The sequence below is a fragment of the Bos mutus genome, chromosome 26, assembly GCF_027580195.1.
Source record: "Bos mutus isolate GX-2022 chromosome 26, NWIPB_WYAK_1.1, whole genome shotgun sequence".
NCBI lineage: Eukaryota > Metazoa > Chordata > Mammalia > Artiodactyla > Bovidae > Bos > Bos mutus.
Window position 1 is genome coordinate 18,552,285 of NC_091642.1, and position 13,332 is coordinate 18,565,616.

General features: G+C 47.5%; 1 protein-coding gene across 33 annotated transcripts in view; it reads right to left on the reverse strand.

Moving 5' to 3' along the window:
- TCF7L2 (transcription factor 7 like 2) overlaps window positions 1-12,828 on the reverse strand; it is a 202,567-nt gene extending 189,739 nt beyond the window's left edge. For 15 of the 33 annotated variants that reach the window (XM_070363907.1, XM_070363906.1, XM_070363903.1 and 12 more), the window contains exons 1-3: window positions 12,125-12,828; window positions 11,768-11,834; window positions 11,405-11,529 (exon numbers count right to left, since the gene is read on the reverse strand). In XM_070363907.1, the coding sequence (XP_070220008.1) occupies window positions 11,405-11,529; window positions 11,768-11,834; window positions 12,125-12,313 (381 nt within the window). In that variant the 5' untranslated portion in view covers window positions 12,314-12,828. The remainder of the gene's footprint in view (window positions 1-11,404; window positions 11,530-11,767; window positions 11,835-12,124) is intronic. The other 18 variants (XM_070363914.1, XM_070363915.1, XM_070363912.1 and 15 more) reach the window with 2 other exon arrangements.
- Between the last annotated feature and the right edge of the window lie 504 nt (window positions 12,829-13,332).

The following is a 13,332-nucleotide window of genomic DNA, read 5'->3' on the forward strand; positions in this document are numbered from 1 at the left end:
CACTGTACTGTCACTATTACCCGAACCTTCCCGTAAAGCAAAGCATGACCTAGCCTAAGTGAGTTTTAGACCCCATTATTTCATATCTTGCTCCCTGTAAGAAAAAGTATTCATTTTATATACGTTTTTATTGGGGGGGGGGTGGTGGAAATTCACATAAGAACTTCTGAACCAAATCAAACTAAACACAACCCAGCAGTAATGAAATTTTTAAAATAGCCTAAATCCACACTGCTCATGGGATAAGGCAGCACTGTTCCCAGTTGGGGATACAATGGGTTCTGAGACCATTATGTCTTTTCCAAATGAACAAATAAAAAAACACTGCTTGCATAGATGTATTAGGAGTCTGCCTGGTCTCAAAAGTAGTAGTAATCAAAGTTAAAAGGGAGCACAACAGAGGTGGGGGGGAATATATATATATACACACACACACACATATACATATTCCTTTACCTGTCAATGCAGAGTAATGAATCACACTCCCCAAAACAACAAAAGATAAAGGCTGAGCCACTGAGATAAGCCCCTCCCATGCAGAGAGCTGCCCCACCCCCCGCCCCCCAACACACACACTCAGGAGCTGTTCATCCAAAGTGAGTCCCTGCAGAAGACAGATGAACTTGCCCCCTCAGCACCGCCCCCCCACCAACGCCCCATCCTTTCTGTGAAAACTGCCAGTCAGTAAGCGGAGATCAGACTAATTACTGTGACAATTCTGCCTCGTGTTAAAACAACTTTTGTGCGCGGGACAGGTTCCTCTGCGAGTTTGGAATTCTTGGCTGAGAGCAGCTCTGGTCGAGCGGAGCGGGGGACTCTCCCGCTCAGGAGAGAAGGCAACACTGAAAGCTCGTCCCCCTTTTCAGCCGGTTTTATTCTTCCCTTTTCCAACTGCCTGATGCAGAGCTTAAAGGAAACTTGTCCAGGCTTTTCTTCCCACAAACCCTGCGGAGCCCTAAGGCGATCTTGCACTCAGGGTAACCACAGAAATCTTCTATCATCAATTAAAACTGAATGGACACCTGATAACTAAGTAGACATCGTGGAAACAAAATTTCATACGATCACGGCCTTCTGAACAAATTAGTGAAACTGTGACTAATCCAAATTCAATTTTCACTTGTCCGGTTCCATACTTAATCCTTGTGTTCAACACCAACCCAAACAACACAACTCCAAACAGAAAGCTACTAACACAATTAAGACAGTAAAAATGCAGCTGCAAGATCCTTAAGAATCTGACTGTTGTTGTTCAGCCGCTGAGTTGTATCCAACTCTTTGAGGACCCCACAGACTGTAGCCTGCCAGGCTCCCCTATCCATGCGATTCTCCAGGCAAGAATATTGGAGCAGGTTGCCATTTCCTCCTCCAGGGGATCTTCCCAACCCAGGGATCGAACCCAGGTCTCCTGCACTTGCAGGCAGATTCTTTACCACTGAGTCACCAGGAAAGCCCTAAGAATCTGGCAGGACAAAGCTAATTTCACCTTCACACACACCAATCTAACATTCCCAAGCAATGTAACTTCACTCCTCAGGTGTCCAGGCACACCGAATAATGTGACCAGCTCCTAAATCCATGTAGCACACGCTCCAATCAGATCTTCACTCCTAACCAGAACCGACTGTGTTGGAGAGATCCTGAGCTAAACTTGCCCCAGCAACAGCAACGAAGACTTAAAATTTTCTCATTTCTCCATTGCATTTCCACCCCCTCTTTTCCCAAATACTCTCTTCTAAAACACACTCTTTAAACAGCTTTTTCCCTCCCTGTAAAACACAGGGATGCCTTGTTCATTATAGTGTAGCTTTTTAAGACGAAGATAAAATACAAGGACCCAGTAAAAACTTGGCATTCTAAGAGGGAACAATAATTTATTTATATCTCCGTATAAAGCTAGAAGAAAGAACAAGAGAAGGTTGGCCCTCTGTGCTTTTGTTTGTTTGGGGAAGATATGGGGAGGCTGAGAGATCTTAAATGGCGAATTAAGGCTTATCTAAGAACCAGGTTCCCACATGCCTGGACTCTTGGGACTGCCCCTGCCCTGGTCACCTGCAGTGCAGCACTGTCCATCACTTCTGCATCCAGCTCTTATGTCCTGAGCGTGCAACATGCCCTAAAGTGGTGCCTACCCACCACCCCCAGCCCAGATCCCAGCCACCTCCTCAAGCAACACTAAAGGAGAACTCCAAGGTACTTCTCATGTTGCACCTTCCTGCGAAACTCGCAACAAAATACACCTTCCCTTCCTGTGTGTTTGTTCACAGTGGCCAAGCCCACCCACCATTCTAACACTCTCAGATGACCCAGCCATGTCTCCCCGAGAAAGAGCCATGGAGAAGCACTGGTGCTCTGCAGGCTGGCACACAGTCTCCAGCAAAGCAAAACCCAATATTTCACAATCCACCACCTCCCTTATCAAGAAATCCTATCTTGATTTCTCTTGTCTCATTTCTAAGTACTGCTGCTGCTAAGTCACTTTAGTTGTGTCCGACTCTGTGCGACTCATAGACGGCAGCCCACCAGGCTCCCGCGTCCCTGTGATTCTCCAGGCAAGAACACTGAAGTGGGTTGCCATTTCCTTCTCCAGTGCATGAAAGTGAAAAGGGAAAGTGAAGTCGCTCAGTCGTGCCCGACTCTTAGCGACCCCATGGACTGCAGCCCGCCAGGCTCCTCCATCCATGGGATTTTCCAGGCAAGAGTACTGGAGTGGGTTGCCATTGCCTTCTCAGTAGTACTGGCCCTAAATGCAATGTTTCCGATACAAGACATCAGAGATACCCAGAGATGGAAGAAAAGCAATGCAGCTTTTTCAGCCACAGAGATCTCATCCTCAAAGGCAACTCAAAAAACTTGAAACCTTCCATTGGGTTTTCCAACACTTAAGTGAACTTCCTGTAGGATGAAGATTAATTTCGTATGCCTACTCACTCCACTAAACTGAGAAGAGGGGGAGCATTTGCTTTATTTCCATTTTTATGAATCACCTAGCTTTCTATTAAAAAAAAGAAGAAGAAGAAATCCAGATTCATTTCCTAAAAGGTTCTGGTTGGGGGGAATTCTTGGTTCACCTTCCTCACCACTGTAGCTACCACCAAGAGGCACTTTAAGTTTAATTTACATGTCATTAGCATAAAAGACAAAATAGGGGCCCAAGTATATCTAAGACCTTTTCTTAGGTCACAAGTCATTTTTCAGGACAGTGACAGCACCCCCAAGCCCTATGTTGGGAGCCTCTTACATTTACTGGGAAATAAACTTCTGACCAGGCCTCTGGGTGTCTGTCTCCCTACCCCTTTAAAAAGTGCCAAGGGGGCTTCTAACTCCTACAGGGAAGGCAAAACCAGCACAGACTGGTAGGGACGGAGGCTTAAGCATTCCTGCCAAGATCCAGACACAGAGCATCTGTACCCTCCTAAAACAACAACTTAACAAAGGCAACCCCTTTTCCCTTCCTGGCTTTCTCCAGAAATTGTGCCACAACAAAACACACGCCTTTAGACACAGGAACAATCTCTCCTACTGTCTCGACGTTCCATCAAATGTCTATTTACCCTCATTAATTTTTTCTTTTCTTTTCCTCAACCTGAAACCATCAGCTATGAGTCAGAGAACGATCATTAACTTTTACAGCTTTCATACACATCCACCTACTCACATTGAGGGAAAGAAGTATTGACTTGCAACACTGCCTGAGACCAAAATTCTCTAAGGAAAAAAAAAAAGAGAAAATCACTTTGAGAAAGTTATATCTATAGGTCTATGGCGGGGGTGGGGGGAGCTACATTTTTTTTTTTTCCATTTTGTGGTGCAGTCACTGCAAAAAGTTACAGTTGAACTTGGTTATGGTGATGGGCTTTTCTGGATTTGTTTTTTGAGGGAAAATTAGATGATTTTCTTTAAACATCAAACCATAATTACAGTTCTTAAACTGTTTGGGAGAGAGAAGAATAAAGTGAAGCAAGTTTCCTGCTCTTGTCCAAAACACATTTCCAGCATATAAAAACACGTGGGCTAAAGTGCTGAGACATGTTCCTAACACAGCATTTTTCATTAAAAGTTGCTACACTAACACTCTTAAAATAATGCCCCATCATTACTCCACTTAGCAGTCACAGTGCTGCAACTCACAACGAATTAATTTGCATTAATGTGGGTTTCATGTGTCCTTCCCTGGGTATGCCATTGTGATTCAGGCTTAATAAAACTGACAGGGCAATAACATAGTGCCTTTTACTTCACTTTCCCAAATAAACCAACCCACCCAAAGACCCATACAAATCCTCTCAATTTTTTTAAGCATTTTGCTAATATACTTAGTACATCATAATTGGCCCAGCACGCAAGAACCTAGTTATCTTCTCAGTAAATATTTATAGCATCACTCTTTCCCATTCATTCTGCATTTTCTTAGAGAATCTCACTGTAGCCTACATCTGCAATTCATTGACTTTACAATTTACCACATGTTGGGATGGGAGAGGTCTTAGCTCCATTTGAATCACTACACAAATATGCAAGTGATTTATCGGTTTCAAACTAAAGACTGCAAGAGAAGGACTCCACTTTTCCTGAACATTACTTCTTCTGGCAGACCATGAACAATTACAGTTCGTACTAATTAAGCTCTGTAAATGTGCTGTGCCTTACTAATGCCTACCAGGCCTCAAATTTATTTTCATGATGCCAAACTTTAGCAAGCCATTTTAACTCCTTCAGAGCTGATCCCATTAACAGCCATCCCTTTTCCCTGCAGAAGGAGTTGTTGTGGGGCTACTTCATGACCAAAAAAAAAAGGATAAAATATAAGAGACCAAATTACCAGCCCCAAATCAGATATGCCTAAGGAAGAAAACAGCCTATCCTAGGAAAACCGAAGAACACCAGGGCTGATAACCCGTTCAGAGATCCCACAGCCCCATCTTTGTAATGAGCTGTTAAGGGATTCCTATCTGTCCCAGAGGGCTAGTAAGTTTCTGCATTCCATTGATTAGAAAATAAAACCGTTCAGCCTCGGTCTTTAAGTTTGGGTTGGATGGAGCGAAGGACCCGGCCAGAAATGACACAGCCATCAGCCCCGCCCCTCTTTGCCACAGTTTCCCACACACCTCGGAATCCCACTCCCCCTTTGCCATGTGGTCACACAAACACCAGGACAGCCCACTCCTTTTTTAAGAATAAATTACAATCCACAGGGTAACTGGCCATCTCTCTCACATCGGGGGTCTTCACCACAGATGCCCCTTCCCCAGACTCTTGCACGGTAACTCACATGAAATTATTATCTGCTGCACAGAGCTCTTTGGGTGAAAACTAGATTGGAACCAGTTTTTACTGAGCAAATCAATATGGTTGTTAATACCATCCCCCACCCCAGCCCCCAGTCATGGTATTTTCACCTCTCATCAGAAACTTCTAACTCCTAATTTCAATGAAGCCATTTTTGTCCAGCCCAAATCTCTGCCGCATCTTTTTATGCCTTTCTAACCTTTCTTAGCCAAGCATTTATTCTGCCTTCTCTGTTACATTTCTATGTCCTCCACCAAGACACCACTGCACATTTCCCAAATGAATGGCCTTCCCATTCCCAAAGCAAACTTGGCTTTTTTTTCCTCATCTATTAATTCTTTTAATCAATTCTCCTCACTCCACGTCACTTTTCTTTTAACCCTCACGTTAGCTAGCGCACTATGCAATGCGCACGTTTTCCCTTCCAGCTCAGTGAAACATCATGTAAATTGAAGGGCAGCCTCCCATATTAGGTTTCTTTAAGTATTCTGGGAAATAAGCACAATTTAGAAAACAGGGTCTCCAAAAAAAAAAAAAAAAAGTCAAGAAAGAAAGGAAAAAGGGATAAACCAGAAGAAAAGGAAAAAAGATGCAAACACCTAAAGCAACTTTGCCTTTGAAAAACATTCGTGCAGAGCCCCCACTGAATTTCCATTCCTGAAAGTGCTCTTTATAAATGTGTATAACAATAGCCTGGAGGAAAAGTACAAGTCAGCTGCCAGAGGAGGAGGGGGTGTCTGTCTCGGTTGGCTCAGATTGTAAGGGTGGGGGTCAGAGGCGGGGGAGAGGGCAGCTTTGGCGATGGGCTGTCCCCACCCCCCCCATCTCATTGCTTATAATTAGTGAGAGAAATTTGAGCTACTGCCAGTGTCTGCAGACCTTGAATATTATAAGGCCAACGTGGCGTCAAATATCTTAACATTCATAAGTGTTATGGGCTGTAAATAAAGCCTGTGGATTTATGACCCGGTGGTGCTTGCCAGCAAAGGACTAGGGCACATTTCTTTCAGCAGACCTGTCGAGGTGCGAGTTTGCCTTTGGTTGTAAAATTAACCATTTCCTTCACAAATGTGCTCAATTATAAGTCAGAGTTGAAGACTGACTTACACGGTTGCCAATATCCACTCCCAGAAGAAACTCAGACACCCACATCACACACCCCTTTCAAAAAGAAAAGCCTCAAGAATTTGATTCACCCCCCTCCTTCTCCAAACTTCTGAAATGTGTCACCTCGAAACAGTTATAAATGCGGTTAAAGATATTATCTAATTCCACTCACCAAGACTAAAAAGCTTACACCTACTTCCTTGGAAAGTGCTTATTTATTTGGCAACGCCACGGTTTAAAAAAAAAAACAAAAAAGGAGTAAATCACTCCTTGCCTGAAGTCCCTTCCCCCAATATAATGTCATCTACTTCCTGTGTAGGAGAGTCTTTGCTAAATCCAGGTTGTCTCAGACTTAACTGCCAATAAACCAACTTCCACAGAACTTCCAGACAGCTGGGGAAAAGGTCCCCGGAGTTTTAGTCATGGTCCAGAAACACGCGTCCGCACAAAAATTTGCAGCTGTCCTGTCTCTGCAGTGCATTTTTAATGTGATTCGGGGGCCCCTGTTGTGAAACATCTGACAAAATGTAAAATCCTCTTAGATACCTTCCAGTTTACCCACTGAGCCTGTGTAAGAGAAGTTGCACCAACATTTCTCCACCAAGAAGTCTGGGTGCTTTTCGTATGCACACAGGCACCTCGTGGCATGTGAGGAAACATTCAAAACCTGGAAAGACTTCTACTGTAATCTTTAAAAGCACAGCCTCTGGTGCAACTATTAAAATGCTGGTTTTCTAAAGCAAATATTTTTTTAATGGCGTGCAGAACTGCAGTTATCCTGAACTGCTAACAGAACAGCATTCTTGATCTGCCAGCCCCCGGAAACCTTCCTGTAACTTTTTCACAGCTTGCTAAGAAACAGAAAGCTGACCAGTTTCCAGCAGGGACTCTAAATGAAATCCGTATCAGTAAAATTAAAATCAAGGTGGAAAACTCCCAGCCAGAATGGGGGATTGTTTTTCTCCAAATCTTTTCTCAATCAGATAGGGGTGCATCAATGAAAGCTACTTTCCTTCAGCAGTCAAGTTTCCAAAAACACTTCTTCCAGATAAACACTCTAGGCTCCCGAATGCCTCATAGTTTTGTTTCTGGGGTTTTCAGAAGGCTTTCATTTCAACAAACTGTGGAAGCGCTGGCATATTAAATTTATAATCATTAAAATATGACTTATTGGGTGAATGTTGAGCCCATAATCCAAACTGCAGACATTAAACCCCAACCTAGAAAGATTAGCACGGAATTAATACTGCTGCCTTGAGATTGAAATCTAAACATGTTTGCCATAAATATTTCTCAAGGAGATGAAAAACAATTAGCATAAATACCAAAGAAGGGCAAGAACACCTGTTCTTTTTCAGGGCGATAAGCATTTTATTGTTCTCTATTTAAAATGTAATGACCTGTGTAATTACAGTAATATTACATTGTTATGTAGGGGCTTGGAATGTCACACTTTGAAAAGTGTTGTCAAAACAGTCAGGGGTGAAGCTGGGGGGTGGGAGGACAGCGGGGAAGGACCACCATTAACCCTTCACACTCCAAGGTCTAAATCTTTTGTATTAGAAAGGATTATGTTGTTTGAGCGAGGAGAAAACATCCATTTTTCACCAGGCAGAAAGAGAAGTTGCTGCCCAGCTAAATAAAACCCCAATGAATAGGCCCCTCTTGGTGTCCTTTAAATGCTGGATTCCAAGTTCTAAAATGAATTCAAGATGCTGCTTATTTATTTGTTCAACCTAGTAGCAAACAGTTTCAGCTGAAAAGCAAATAACTTTGGATCAAAGAAGATGCAAAAGCTCTAATAACCAAGTCCTTAATAAGAATTTCAAACCTAACTGGAGTTTCGGCCACCAAATCCCATATTCTCATTTGGCAGGAGGGAAAAAGAAATGTAAAACTAGTTTTTCCTATCAACTTTAATACAGAAACAGTATTCTTATCTTTAGTATATACAAATGTTACCACAATTCTAATATTTGCAGTTCTATCACCTCCCATCTGCTTAACCAGACCTCTCGCCTTAATGCTTTTCTGTATTTGAATCTTTTTAAAAGCCGTTTCTATTACTGTATCAAAGGCTAAATTAACATGATGTAGAAATCTTTGTCATTTTAAAATAAAATTATTACTATTAAGCTTTATGGCGTCTCCAGCAATTAAAGCATTATTCTTGAGATAATGTATTATTCATCATAAGCCCATTTAATGACACTCCTTAATTCTTTACGTTCTTAAATAGAAAAGCAGAAACCAGGAATCCAAAGAGCTTGCTTTTGAAAGGATGCAACTGCTTACAGGTACACTCATAAGTAACAAAATATAGAAAAAAAAAAAAAAACACCACCACCAAGGAGGGTCGGGAAAAGAATAGAGCCAATTTGTCTTTACACCTTGCCCTCAAAAAACACACTCTATGAAGCACTAAGAATTTCAGATGAGCATGAAAAGACCGCTATCTTGCCTATAGATTCCTTCGGCAGCTGTATCAAATCTGGAATTGCAAGCCGGCCTTCTGATTGAAGAGGTCAGGAGTGACATATAACAGCCTCTCAGCCTCATTTCCATGTCTCTGCTTACCGGCTTAAATAAATAACTTTAATTTTGGAGCACATCAGCTAACTCAGGTAACAGATAGGAGGGAGGAAGGGCCTGTGCACACAAAAGATGTCTGTTGGGTGTTTGACACGCAAATATTAAAACTGCCTCCTGAGTTCAGAAATGTCTTCTCAATCTGATGTCACAGCACCAGGCCACCCGCTATGTCCGCAATTAAAATCACAAGACGCCGAGTATTCCTACAATGTCCACAGAGGGGACGGGGTGGTTGGGAGCTTTCCTTTTCGCACCGGGAAATCATTTATTTGCCTTTAACAATTTCCCTGTTTCCTAATTACAGCACAACACAACTGTTGGAGTTTCGGGAAACAGTGGGGCAAGCTTGCCAGCGGTCACAGACAGGAGTTTGCAAGGAGCCCAGAAGGGCCAGCAAGCCCGCCATCAAAGCTCAGTATTCAGATGGCCTTTCAGATGGCAAAGGGAATTTTAAAATAATATCAGAGAGACTTCCATCGTAGGGGGGAGGGAAGGAGAGGAAGAAATTCTCAGGGTTACTTTGGAATGTCGCTTGGTCGGCTTGGTCATTACACAAACTCTCCGGTTCAAGATGCCCACGAGCTCCCAGGAAAAATACAACGTAGCTGGACTGTGTTTCGCCTCCAGCTGCAACCCCACAGATCGGCCCCTGCCTCCAGAAAGCGCTGGCCATGTAAGAAGAGGTAGAGCTGAAACGGTCTCCCAGCTTCCCAAGCCTGCAGAAGCCTGGGCGCAAGGGAGGGCGGGGGGAATAATTATTTCTTTCCTTGCCGTAAAAAATGACCGGTCTACCATGCCCTTGCCTTTTTTTTTTTTTTTTTTTTTGCCGGGGCCCCAAAAAACAAGTCAAACCTGATAGTTAATATTTTAATGCTTAAAAACACTTGTAGATCGGATCGACTCCTGTCCGGCAAGCCCTCGGCCATTAGCACCGAATCCACGGTTGCTGAACAGTGGGTGCACTATTTCAAATTGCTAGCTCGAGTTACCGAAAAAGAAAAAGACAAAAGTAGTGTGTGTGTAAATAAGAGGTAGGGGGACTGAGCCAGAGAAGGTGCAAAATAACAATCGAGAAGCCGGGCACAAACGTTTAGAGATCGCGTCTACAGATTCGGGATCCACGCTTTTAAGAGCAGGGTGGGATGGGGGGAAGGGGTTCAGGGCGAGGGCAGGGGGCAGAGGTCGGTCGGGGAAGGGGGTGAGCCCTATTAACAAATGTCAGGGGTGGGCTCGGGGCGCACGCTGAGGGAAGCGCCCCCCAGAGCCTGGCACCCCGCTCCGCCCTGAGGCCCTCAAAGTTGGGTGGCCTGCGATCAGCAGCCCACTCCCTAGAAGTACAGGCGCCCTGGGCCTCCCTCAGCCTCTCTACACCCTTGGGCCCCCGCACACCCTGGTCTCTGCCCCACTAGGGCCCGCTGAGGGCCTAAAGCTGGCGAACGCAGACCTCGCTATATAACCCCAAAGCACCAAATTCCCTAGAAATACATCAAGTCCATCCGGAGGACGCCATCCCGGCTGCACACAACCCAAGAACCGCGGCCACAGGGGCCTCTCCACCCCGCGCGGCCCAGGAGAGCCCGCAGCCAGGGCGCCACGCCGCCGAAGCAAGCCACGGCGCCCAGGGCGCTCGCGGCCCTGCGGGGTGGCCCCCAGAAAAGGAAGCCCGGAGCCCCCCAAAGGTTGCAGTGGAACCCGTCTAGGAAGCGTGACCTTCCAAGGGGAAAAGGGGAGGAGGGCTGAAAGCCAGCCATCGACACTAGAAAGCTAAACAAATCAGCGGCCGAGAGAGAAAGCCGAGGCGCTTCTCCAGGGCCCCGGGCTCCGCGCGCCCGCTAGTTCTCAAGTCCATACGCCCGGAGGGACAATCCGCTCTCTAACACCGCGCGTCGGGCGCAGCCCAGTCACTCCGGCCGCGGCAGCCAAGGGGTTAACCGGGGGAAGCCCAAGACGCCACAGAAGAGGGAAGGAAGAGAGAGGGAGAGGGAGAAAAGAAAGAGCCACACAGTCATCTTCCCAGGGTGAAGAAACAAACACCACCACCAAAGGGGGCGGGGGCAATCAGAGCGCAGGAGGAAAAAAAGAAAAAACTTCTTCTGATTTTTTTCCCCCCCTACCACCACCCTAGCAGAGCCCTGCTTGGAAAGCAAAGTCTCCCCAACATCACGAGGCAACAAACTGAAAGCAAGAACATGGCGAAGTGCAAACACATCCCAGTCCACAAAAGGCAGAAAAGTTTGGAGAGTTTCGGGCTGCTGGGCCACGAGCGGGGGAGGGGAGGCGGGGAGGGGAGGAGGCGGGGAGGGGGAGGGGGAGGGGGAGGGGGAGGAAGGGGGGGAGGAGGAGGGGGCAGGGCAGGGGCCGCATGCGGGGCCAGGCGGGCGGGCTGCGGGCGGGGGCCGGGCGCGGAGGCACTTACAGTTCGGGCGGTGGGCGAGAGCGATCCGTTGGGGAGGTAGGGGCTCGTCAGGTCGGGGATCATGATGAAGGGGTAGCCGGGATACGGTGGCCCCTTAAAGAGCCCTCCATCTTGCCTCTTGGCCGCTAACATGGCGGGCGGCGAGGGGACGGCGGCGGCGGCCGCGCGGAGCGGGAGAGAGCGAGGAGAAACTTTTTAGAAAAGTGCCCCAAGTGGCCGGGGGCGCCCGGGGCCGGACCGGCGCACGGCCGGGCCGAGCGGGGCTCGGGGCCCGGGCGCGCGGGGCGGCGGGCCCCGGAGTGGGGGGCCGGCGGGGTGGGGGGCAGCTCCGGGCGGCTGCGGGGCCGCGCGGGGCGTACTCACCTTCTTCCAAACTTTCCCGGGATTTATCTCGGAAACTTTCGGAGCGAGGCGGAGGCCGTCTTTCCGCCTTCCCGGAGGGGTGGAGGTGGGGAGGGCGAGGGGCAAACGCCACGCAGAGGTGGGGGGGAGAAGGGGGGGGAGAAAAAGGATCAGCGAGGTGGGGGGTTTGGGGTGAGGGGGAGAGAAAAAAAACAGGGTTACAAGTTTTTGCAATGGTGGCCCCACAAGCACACGCCGCTCGCCTGGCCCCGCGGCGCCCCGCCGCCGCCCCCAGCCCCGATTTCTCCCCTCTCAGCAACATTTGCCAAGCCCAGGAAATAGATTAAGAACCCCACCAGCCCGAGGGGCTTTTCCTACCTCGGAATCGGAGGAGCTGTTTTGATTCGTTTCTGATTCATTGACTAGAGACGATTTGACATCAGCTAAATCCCTCTCCGCCGAGGAGTTTTCGGAGCTCTTCTCCTCCTGCTCGCCCTCGTCTTTGAAGGAAATCAGTTCGTCGTTGGCGCCTAGGTCATCTCCTCCACCGCCGTTCAGCTGCGGCATTTTTTTTCACCCACCAGCAGCAATTTTGGAAGAAAAATGAAGTAGGAAGAAAAGCCAAAAAAAAAAAAAAAAACCAAAAAGTTTTGCCCCCCCCAAAAAAAAATTGCAAGAAAAAGACGAGTCCAAGGTGAACTTTTTTTCTGCTTTGGGGTCTTTTTCTCCTGGGGAGGGGAAAGAGGGAGGAGGGGAGGGGAAGGGGGGGGAGATCTTCTGCACGCGTGAGTTTGGGTTTCTTTTTTCTCTCGTTCCCAAGGATCCGATCAATGTGCAAAAAAATAATAAAAAAGGGGGGGGTAAAAAAAACACACCAACAACAACAAGAAGTCAGATATAAAGAGCAAAGGGGGGGGAAGCCGAAGATACAGGAGGAGCTCGTGCCGCTCGGATTTGAGTGAGTTGAAGTTAGACTGAGAGCTTTTCAGTTCAAAGGCGGCGCTGATTGACAGATAGAAAAAGGGGGATCGAAATCCGGAGGAACGGAGTAGTCTGGGAGCGGAGATTATTGACAGGGCGAGAGGAACACACTCGCTTAATGAGATGCCGGGGGGCGGGCCCGGCCCGGTGACGTATGCATAAATAAACAGCCGGGGTGGGCGGGGCGGGGGCGGCTAACAATGATCCTTTCGGGCGCCGGGAGAGGGAGGAGGGAGGGAAGAAGGAGGAGGAGGAGAGGGGCGGGGGAGGAGGGGGGAGAGACGCAGGGAGGAGTGTGCAGGGGGAGAGGCCTGCGCTGAGTGTGTGCGAGCCCGGGAGTCTGGGCGAGGGAACGGGGACTCGCTCCGGGTGGGGGGCAGCTTCAGAAAAGACAATGCGGAGTAGGGGAAGGGGGGTGGGGGGTGGCGATCGCGTCAGGAATCCGAGTCGAGGAAGGCGGAAGGAAAGCCCACTTGGGGGGTGGGGATGGGGAGAGGCCCAGAAAAAGTGCACTTTAGAAATATTAGAAATAAGTCTTAAGGAAGGAGAAAAGGAGGAGAGTATTGGGGAAAGGGTGGGAGGTAGGGGTTTAGTGGTTAAGCCAG